Source organism: Parasteatoda tepidariorum, chromosome 4 (genome assembly GCF_043381705.1).
Source record: "Parasteatoda tepidariorum isolate YZ-2023 chromosome 4, CAS_Ptep_4.0, whole genome shotgun sequence".
NCBI classification, from domain to species: domain Eukaryota; kingdom Metazoa; phylum Arthropoda; class Arachnida; order Araneae; family Theridiidae; genus Parasteatoda; species Parasteatoda tepidariorum.
This window is the reverse complement of record NC_092207.1, coordinates 20,797,995-20,809,276: the sequence shown is the minus strand read 5'-3', so window position 1 is coordinate 20,809,276 and position 11,282 is coordinate 20,797,995. Positions and strand designations below refer to the sequence as shown.

The window sequence follows — 11,282 nt, the reverse complement described above, 5'->3', positions numbered from 1 at the left end:
ATAGACATTTTGAAGCAAACATATAAACTTAGTTGCAATCATTATGACGAACCAATTATTCAAACTACAAATTTGCTTCTCATAGACTTTTTTGTTGCAAACATATAACTTAATAACTTAGTTGCAATCATTATGCAGTACCAAACTATTCAAACTACAAAATTTGTTTCACACAGACTTTTTTGATGCTAACATATAACTTAATCAGTTGTTAAAGCCGTTTAATAGTTGTTAACTTAATTAGTTGTTGAATCTGTTTAATCCATGATTATTGTAAGATTATTGTAAGAATGTTATATGAACCATCATCGTAATTTATCCTCATTCCAATTATACTTCCTTGAAAAACAACAAGTCACCTTGATAAGCTGTATAAATATCATAATGTGTATACTACTTATGTAAAATGTACAAAGCTTACTGATTTATTATTCCTTAAGGAAATGTTATTACTCATCAAACTATCACAAATAGTTTATTTAAAATCAGTATGCAACCCATTTCGTAAACGATGAAGATAATTATCTATAACTATTCCAACTACGTCACGTAATCACGTAAAGACAAATAAAAACATAAAACACAAAAAGAATAAAAGTTTAATGTGACCACTGTAGCCCAAGAACTCATCACAAAAAATAAAAATATTCTTTATGCCATACAAATAATCGAAATTTTATTCGGATATCTTGCTGAGGTCTTAAAAAAGCAACCCTTTTTACGATCAAGACAGGTGGCGCCTGGTAGCACGTGCATTTTCATCCCATCCCTGCTCTTGAGCTTCCGGCTTGGGAAGATGTGGATCAGTAGAGAGAGAGATGCCTTTCGATGAGGTATTGCGAGAGACAGGCTCTCATGGAAAATATCAACATTTCCTGTTGTGGCTGGTCTTTTTACCATCGCAGATCTCTTATGGCACCCACGGTTACTGTCAGTTACTTATGACCTGGACGCCGGAACACTGGTGCCGGGTGCCGGAAGTGGACAGCTTGGATACGGGTGCCAATGCCAGTAGCCTGTACTACCGCTTAAGAAATTACTTAGTACGGGAGTACAAAGACTGGGAACTGTCACAAAGCCAGTGTACACTGAACAGGACGGTATTTGCCAAAGGAGTTCAAGAAACTGGTTATACCCTTCGATGGAATACGTCTGATACGGGAGATTATAATTGTGTGGTAAACGGATGGTACTATAATACAAGTGGTACAGATGTGGGAACCGTAGTCAGCACTGTAAGTCCATCCAAATTCTTATTAAGAGCAAAAACTCGATAATTGTTTCTTCCATTCTCTGTGTAACAAAATACTTCTATTTGAAAAGCAAAACTAAAACTGTTAAGATTTTATTAAAACATCAAAAATAATAATAAAAATAATATATATATATATAACCTCAGAAAAATTATCTTGCTTTTGTCCTTAACTATGCATAGTTGATTATTAGCAAAAGCTTTAAAGAAATTGGCTTATATGAAAAATTGTTTAACAAACAAACACTTTTCAGATAATACTTCACTCTAGATTCGACTTTTATCTGATAAAATTAGTATTGAATAATTATTTCATATTTTTGAATTAAGACAAAAATATGATATTTTTTTTCAATTTGCATTGATTTCATAAGTTAACTTAACTAAATTATTATGATTGATGACTAGTAAACAGTTCCATGGAAATAAATCTGTCCAAAATATTATGTAATAGAGAAATATTTACTAGATAATTTAATATATTTACTAAAAAATATTTACTAGATTTATTTTGGGTAAATTCATAATGTTTTCTCAATATTTTCTAAAGTTTGATTGATGAATAAGAATTAATTATTATTTAATTGATTCCTTAATTGATCAAAATTCATTAATTGAGTTCATTAATTGATCAAGAATAAACTTCAGAGCCCTCCTAAAATTGTATTTTATTATATATTTTTTTCAAATAAGTACGCTAATGGCTGCATAATTTATCTACTGTAAGTACATTATATCTAATGATTTTTACAAGTATCAGAAATAAATATGAAATTAGTTATTACACTCCATAAGTTAATTTATTTAGGTTAAATTGCAAAAATATAACGCAAATATATTTCAAAGCCTTCATATTTTACAATAAAAATACAAAATCACTTTTTAACAATATTTTATTGACATCAAACTCTTTCATACTTTGGTTAGTACCGAAATATTATTTTTTAATTTTGAAAATACAGCTTTAAGCATTACAGATGTCTTAATTAATTTTTTTCTAATGAAATGGAATTTCTCAAATTATATGTCAAATGTCGGAATCTACTTTAGAGATTAGTTTTCTACATATTCCAGCTTCGTGTGCCTGTTACCTAATGAAGTATAAGAGTTTTGCGTAAGAAAAGTAAAATATAGCAAAATTAAAATTTAAATAAAGGAAACTTAAAAACTCAAATAAAAAAGATAATACATTAAATAATGTATTAATAAAAAAAAAATTTCTAATATTCTCATAATGTATGCTCAATAAAATACCTATTTTAAAAAAATAAATAGTTGTCATAGGGTTAATGGTTAATCTCAGAATACGCTAAAATATTCATTGTTAAGTTTCTTATTGAGGTTTAAGCTTTATATTTCGAATTAATAATAGAATTAGTATAATTTCAATGATTTTAAAATTACTTTTTACGATACAATGTAAAATAAAAATCATTAATTTAGACTGCATCTATACAGAATACTTCAAATATAACTAGTTTCTAAATCAAATATTCGTACAGTGCAGAGAGACCATTGGAACGAATTTGAACTGCGTTTAATAGAGCAGAAGTGTATAGAAATTATACATAATAAGCACATTTAATGCAGTTCATAGAGATTTCAAAATTAAAAATAAATAAACTTTTTTCACAACGAAAAAACAGACAGACATATTTCAAAGGCGAACATTTGTTTCTGTAGTATAGTAGCATGGAAAACAACAGTAAACACATACTAAATCGTATTTGATATTGAAAAAAATCTCTTGCCGGCATTCTAATTTCGCCAACATTGATAATTTGGAAGCAAAAATAATCGCCGCATGGTGTAAATTGGCGTGAACTTTATTTAATCTTTTTTATTTTGACTGTGTTAAACTTTTATACACCCTTTAAATTGAATATGAAAGCTTAAGTATGAAATGAATGCTTATTATAAAGTTTTCTAACATAAATGTCCCGATTTCTGTAGTTGTCAGCATAAATTAATAAAATTTATAGAGACAGTTTTACCTGCAAAACATTTCTTTGCCCTTATCTCAAAAGTATTTAGCTACAATATTCATTGATTATCCTTAATTAGTATTATCCTCATCAATTAACTGCTCTTTTGACTTTGATTTTTACTTGAAATGAAAGACTTAAATCTAATAGATGTGCTCCTTCATTTCAAAGTTATTCGAAGATATTAACTTAGTGCACAACAATTTATATATATTTTAATAAATATTTTATTCATTATCTATTGACATTTTTTTTATTTTTAAGAAGTAAATACGTTATTTTAGCATGTGAAGAAAATTATTAAATTTACGTTTCATCAGAATAAAATCTAGAATTTAGTCTGTGTAAAACAATAAAACAATTATGTTTTTTTTCAATTCTAACATTTTTATTTAGATGTAATAATATGATAATCGTTAAAGAACAATAAATAATTATAGAAATCGTGGTTTTTTTTATAATTATAACAACTGTAAAAAACCTTAATAAATGTATTTATTACGAAAAAGCATAAAATTATATTCGTTTAATATCACAAAGATAATAATTAATATTTGCCAAAATTCTTCAAACACCCTAAAAAATTTTATAATATAAAATTGTAAATAAAATTTTTTTCAATAAAAATGCTAAATTCATAAATGTTCAGAACAATAAGCATTAATAGACGTTTTTTAAGATTTCACTATCAAAGTTTGCTATTTTTATTAGCATTATTAATAGTAGATGCTGTTTCGATAATCGTTACACAATAGCTCGCATTTGTATTGAAAAAAAAATTGCATAGCCTAAACAATCACTAAAATCAGGAATTTTAGGACGAATACCTAATAATCAATATAAAAACGACAAAATAATTTTTATTTTAAATATCACATACATCAAGTATCTCATATGCTTTCAGTATTAAGAAACAATCTTTAGACAGCAGTTAAATGTAAGATGCATTGCATGGACATCAGAATTAATGCAAAAATCATATTCTGGAGCGTAACATTGATATTTTAAATGTATTAATATTATTTATATATTCCAATTAAATAGATTTTCCTTGTGACAGATATGATAAGGTGAAATCGCTGGTCACTTAACGAACACTTTCGGACTTTATGGCGTTCAGAGATAAGAAATTTTCCGTTTTAAAACAAACTGTCGATTTCCAGATCTTTGAAATTCGACATCCCTTTTGTTTCTCAGACTTCCAAACTCACTGGTGTTGTAGTTCATTTGTGTCACACTAGAGCTGCACAATGTGCTATTGGCGACGGTCTGGGAAATAGCCCTGAGGATGATCCGAAAACACGCCATCACAATTTTGATCCTCTGCAGAGGGGATGGCACCCCCGCTTCTGTAGGCCATCGACCTGCAAGCGAAATTCAGCACTTTTCGGTAGAACAGTTTAACGAAGACCAATACTGCACACTCTCTGTCCCTACGCAGACTGATCCAAGTGGTCACCCGCCCGCACACTGACCGCAGCCAGTGATGCTTGACTTCGGTGATCTGCTAGGAGCCGTGTCTTAACGATCAGTTCACTGTGGTACTCCAAGCTCACCATTTAATTGACTGGCTTGTTTTTAGCTTTACTTTTGCTTCTTTGCATTTTAGTCGAAATACACTTTTTTAAATGATTTCAAGTGATTTCCAGGTTTCCATGAACATTTTTAGAAAATATGCTACTCAACTTTATATTTTATATTATTTTATAACCGTCGTTGAACAGCAGACCCAATTATGGGTTTACGACTACTATTGTTCAACTCCGTAGTCTTGTAATTTTGATCCCAATCCAGAAAACATGGGAGCTCCTGGATCAGTACCCCCAGAGGCATTGATTTGCTATGGGTAGCTGGAGGACTTTGTGACCCCCACAGATTTAACGTGCATCAGTAGCCATTTACTACACGGGGAGTCTTCCGGCGGCTGGGATCGAACTCATGACCTCTTGGACAGGGGTCCAGTGACTTACTAACTAGGCTACCCCGGCCCCTACGTAATTTTATAGTTATAAATGACTCTCACTAAGTAAGATTTTTTGAAAAAATAACTTTTAAAAAATGAAGTGAAAATAAGTAGTAGGCCACGTATCTAAAGAGCAGAATTAATGAAGTATGTTTAAAAATTGCACACCAATGAGATGACCCTGGTTCCCTGGTTTCCCAAGAGTTCCCTTGTCTTCTGGATTGGGTTCAGAATTACAAGGCTATGAAGTTGAACATTGGAAGTCGTAAACTCAAAATCGGTTCAACGAGGGTTTTTATAAAAATTGCATGTTTATTCAAGAATCTAAATCATACTACAAGTCCCTGGCCAAATTATTAGACGCACTATAGCATTCTCTACAAAATATTAATCAACAGGTGATACTATACAGCTTTATTGCTTTTACTCGACTGAAACCGGTTTGCACTAATTTAAGTTCGTGTATCAATTGGTTAAATTAGACGATATATAATATAAATTCGGTGATTGGATAAATTTGACTGTGCATTACGTAAATATGGAATATTTACTATATCAGGTATTATATTAGTATAATATAATAAATAGACGAAATTATTAGACGCGCTGTAGTTTTTTAATAATTACATGTTTTCCACGAGTTTATATGCAATACTTTTATATTTAAACGTGTATATGATGAGTTTTTATTCGGGACATTTTTTATATACTTCCTATTTGTATTTATTTTGAACGTATCGTATTGCAATGTTAATCAATTGATATACAAACGTAAACAAGTGCTAGCCGGTTTTAGTCGAGTAAAAACAATAAAGCGGTATAGTATCACCAGGTAATTAAGATTTTACATAGAATCTTATAGTGCGTCGAACAGTTTGGTCAGAAACTGTATTTAACACTTAAGTATGATTCACTAAGTGCTCTTTCTCACTACTTGGCTTAAAGTATCCCCCACCATGATCGTTACTCAGTAACATTGAAATTCATAATTACAGTAAGATATGATACACATTCCAGTTAACCTTTATGATACAATATAAAAATGAATAATTTGTTACACTAATTTTTAAAATAAAATTAGTTTGGAAATCAGATATACGTACCACAAAGGGAAAATTCAGACGAATTTGAACTAGGCTTAATAAAGTAGACAAGAACAGAAATAAAGCATTACGAAATTTGATACAGTTTATAAGGACTTAAAAATTAAAATATATATACCTTTATTACACGACAAATAACATGTACGTATATATTTTAACTGTGATTTTTTTTCTATTAAAATAGAACAGAACTCACAAAAACAACAAACTCACGCCAACTCGTAATCGATAGATAATATTTTACAGACAAAACAAAGAAGTGGGCCAACATTGGTGTCTTCGGACACAAAAATAATTAACGTTTAGTGTGAATGCGCGTGAATTTAGTGGGAACATTTTCCATTGTAAGTGTGTTAGATTTATTTACCCCATTTTAACTGAACATTTGCAATTCGAAAGGAAGAATGTGGGATTAGACCTAACCATGTGATTTTAATCACATAGATGAGCTTAATCACGTGATTGTGTGCTAGTCTGGTTAACGTTAGAGCAATTAGGTTTTGTTTTGTTATCATGATAAATTATTTTAGAATCTGATAAAATTGGACGCCTCTGAGTGACGTCACTCTTATGCGTCTATCCTGATTGGTTTCTGAATTTTGGCATAAAGATAACGTCACCTGCGGGTATCCAGTTCGATTTAGTGTTAACTTAACATATGACAGTTCGATTTAGTGTTAACTTGAAATTAAGTGTTCCGTCAATAAATGTTTTGTTGTTGTTCAACATCGAATTTGGAAAGATAGTTCAGCACAGTTTTTAAAGTTTGCATTTACTCGTATGTGTCTAGTCTTGAAATTTGCATATTCAAATTATTTAGTATATTTAAAATTAAACATTCGATTCAGTAAGATAGCATGATATTTGCGTCAAAACCCGATCGTTAGACCAGAATATATTTAATTGTTCTTTATTGTAGCACTGGGAAGGTTTTAAATCAGTACAGGCTTTAACTCAATTCACTAAGCTTTAGAACATATTATTATCGGTTGTAAGCATGAAATAATAATTTTATTTTTCTAAAAATTTTGTGAAAGCTATGTCCAATGCGTAAGTCTGCTTTTCAAACAGCAATATTAAATATACGTATCAAAGTCGAGTTCAGATTATTTTTGAAAAATCATAATGAAGATTACTTTTGAAAATTAATATAGCAAGTGGCACGCTGGATATTGAAAAAAATAAACTGTAATTAAGCTAGGACACTAATATAAAAATGTTCATACTAATAAATCTGAATACAAAAGAATCAAGATGCATTCTTGGAATTTATTGTTTGTTGTTTAAACTGCTATTTATTTTTGCAGATTGCAATCCTTTTATTTGCTTAGCATTGCACATAAATCCGTACATTTTGTTTAATTCTCGGAAAGACCATTTTAATGATAAGAAGATTATATTTTGCCCGATTCTGAAAATAAAATGAGAAAATGAAATGCCCCGGCATTAATTGATGTATCGTATCATGTTTATTTTATTTCATCGAACCAAAAGTTTATTTCCTCTTCCAATTTAAAAAACAAACCAATTGCATTTTTGTTTTATTCCTTGAAGCATACAAACTATTAATTAGAAATGATGTATCAAATCCACTGCAAATCCTGCGTAGGATTATTTTTTTTTTAACTTATAGAGAACTTTTAGTTTTCTAAATCCAATTATGCAAATTTTATTGAAAGGAGAATATTGCTGTTTCGAAATAACGAAATGCATTCCAATACCTTGATTCATGTTTCGTATTTTTATTCTTTTTGTGCATTATTTTAATTAAAATATAAAAAAAGGAAACATTTTTTAATGAAAGTTGAATTTTATTTTTGTGCAATTTATTTTCGAAATGTCACAACAGTTTTAGTTTAATTTAACAACAATTAATGATTCAATTTAGATTTTTTAAATCAAATAAAAAAAGCTATTACATTTGGCAAATTAAAGATATTTCTTTTACTGTAAAAAAATATATGGGTATTAGATTTAAGATATATTTCTTAGTTTAATTTTTAATGTCTCGAGGAGAGTCGGAAGAATTGCCTAGTAGTTTCTAAGCAGCAACATTTTTCTTTAACAATTTATTTGTTTACCTGTAATTTGAGAAATTTATCAACAAAAGTATGTTTAAATTTAGAATTTAACTATTAAAGTTTAATAAAATTCATTTACGGCATTTAAAATGCTTTAGAATTTATTAATCGTTAATATTCGAAGAATATTTTAAGTTTATTTTCCACTAATTTCAAGTTTTTTTTTCATGTGGAAAGTAGGCAATAGAGGAATTTTTAATTCAGAAAAGAAAAAAATTGGGGGGAGGGGGGAATTACAGTATTATTAACTAAACATAACAGCAATTTATAATACATTTACCATTCATAAAATTTGTAACGAATTATAATATTATTTAAATTACAGTCAATTTTTGGTTTTTATGTATCGAGTTGTAAGTATGACGATAACAAGAGTCTTAGAAATATTATGTTATTGTTCGAGTAAGTAAAATCTCAGATCACAGTAGTCAATTGTGGCTTTTCTTAGTCCAATGCTATTTTTTATCCCCTCCTTTTAAATATTTAGAATTAAAAAAAGATTCAGTTTTATTTTCGAAAAAAATAATGACCTTACCTTCGGCCGACATTTAATTACACTTTAGGAAAATTCTTCGTTCTTTTCCCAGAATACCGAAGAACACTTTCTTCACTGGATAATTTTTTAACAGACTAAACTTAATTCAATAATTAACACCACACACTTAAAAAATTATTATTTTGTCTTGTACACAGCTTTTTTATGTACAATTCATCTTTATTGACGTATGCAATAAATTTTATAATTAAAATTTGATTCTGATTACTTGTGGTGCCATTTTTGGACACTATTTGTTTCAGTGATTTAATTTGAAATAAATGTATAGCTTGCAAAAATTAAATAAATAAATAAAATATGAGGCCTGAACTTTTGATCTAACGATCTGATCATCACATACCTAATGGTTTAAAGGGTTGACCTGAAATATGCTTATTAATTAGTTCAGACAATGATTTAATTTACGAAATTATACACAAAAGCGTACTTTTTTTAAAAATAAATACAGTTTTTTTCGACTAATTATGATTTTTGACCCAATAGGGAGACAGAAATTAACTCATATTTTAAATACAAAATTTTACATCATTTTAAAAAATGATTTTAATTTTATTTGAAAAATACTAAATTTTAAAGAAATAAGTTGGAAAGTAAGTGAGAAATCAAATTTTGACAATGTCTTAAATTTAAAATTCTATTTTAATTTGATTTGAAAAATACTAAATTTTAAAGAAATAAGTTGGAAAGTAAGTGAGAAATCAAATTTTGACAACGTCTTAAATTTAAAATTCTATTTCGTTCAAATTTTTTGACTTACCATATAGAATTTAGTTCAATAAAATGATGCCATAATGGACATACCTTACAATTCAAAACTTTTTCAACTATCATTAAACAAAATATAATTTTCTTTGTATGGAATTATCTTGGGAAAAAAGATTATGCTAATGTGCGCAAAATTTTTTGATTCATTTAAAAAGTTTTAAGATATTGCATGATATGAAAAAGGTAAAATTAAATTTAAGGGGTTTAAACTATCAATCGCTTTCCTGACCAAACTACTAGGTTTACTGAACACGTGATTAAAATTTATTGAAGAATTGCAGTTCTGTCCTTTTCTATCGTTTTTTGCATTTCATGTGTGAATTATACTTGGAGCTAAGACTTTGATGGTTTAAATGTATACTGTAATAAATTTAAGCATATTTTGCTTTTTTACATTTAATTGATTTTTATAAATGCAGCTAATATAAAGCACTGATATACAGCTATTGCAATGACTCATACGTGATCATACTAAGCATGAAAAAAAGGGAGATTCATTTATAAAAAACGAAACTGTATGCCTGATAAATCAGTAACATAAACGGACCGCAATGAATAACTTTGAATTGCGGTCTAGGACTCAATCTTAATAGTTCAAGGGAATGGCCTCATAGATGATAATTAATTAGCACAGACGATTGCTTAAGTTAAGAAATCAGACACAAAAACTTACTTTTTTCAGAATAAACATACTTTTTTTCTGCGGATTCCGATTTCTGACTCCCAAAATATAGTGTGTAGATGCAATCTGAGAAATATGGATCAAATAGTTTGGTCAGGAGAGCGATCCAAAGTTTGGACCACTTAAGGTTTATTTTGTTTTTCGCATATTTCAACATATCTCAATAATATTTTAAGCGAATTTTTAAAAAAAATTGTACGCAATTGTTAAATTTGCTTATACAAAGATTATTCCATGCAAAAAAAAAAACTTTTAGTAAATGTTTATTATTATTTTTTTAATAATAGTCGAATTTCTTATATCATTTTAAATAATAAAATAAAAAAAATATTTTAAAGGGCAAATTACAAAAGTTTAGCAAAATCGGTCAAATAGTTCCTGATACGAATAGTTTCTGATACGTAAAACTGATACGTAAAACGGATTTCAAAGTGCACATTACGACTTTTTCTGTGCACATAAGAAACCGCATTTCAACGATATCCCGCCAACAAATTTTTTTTGGAAAATTTTAATTTATTTCATTATCCTTTTATTAGGCTTGAAAACAACTTGATTTTTTTTTATATATAATAGTAGTTGAACAGCCGACCCAATTTTTGGGTTTACGACTACCAATGTTCAACTCCGTAGCCTTATAATTTTGAACCCAATCCAGAAGACAAGGGAACTCCTGGATCAAGTATTGGGAGAAATTTGCTTTCGTGGAGGACTTTTCGGTGGAACTAACCCGCATTTGCGTTACATGGAGAAGAAGACCACGAGAACCTCCGGTGGTTAACCTGACGGCAAGGGAACTCTAACCCATGATTCGTCTACCACTGAGGATATTTCGCATCAGCAATGTGCAAGCCGGATGCGGAATTCGTATAGACCAGCCATCGCCGGGATCGAA

At 29.1% G+C, this 11,282-nt stretch overlaps 1 protein-coding gene across 2 annotated transcripts in view; it reads left to right on the top strand.

The window, feature by feature from the left end:
* The first annotated feature begins 688 nt into the window (after positions 1–688).
* LOC107446312 (beta-alanine transporter-like) overlaps positions 689–11,282 on the top strand; it is a 153,058-nt gene continuing 142,464 nt past the window's right edge. For both annotated transcript variants that reach the window (XR_011636552.1, XM_071179490.1), the window contains exon 1: positions 689–1,235. Coding sequence is in view for 1 of the 2 variants with exons in the window: in XM_071179490.1 (XP_071035591.1) it covers positions 819–1,235 (417 nt within the window). In the remaining variant the exon portion in view is untranslated. The remainder of the gene's footprint in view (positions 1,236–11,282) is intronic.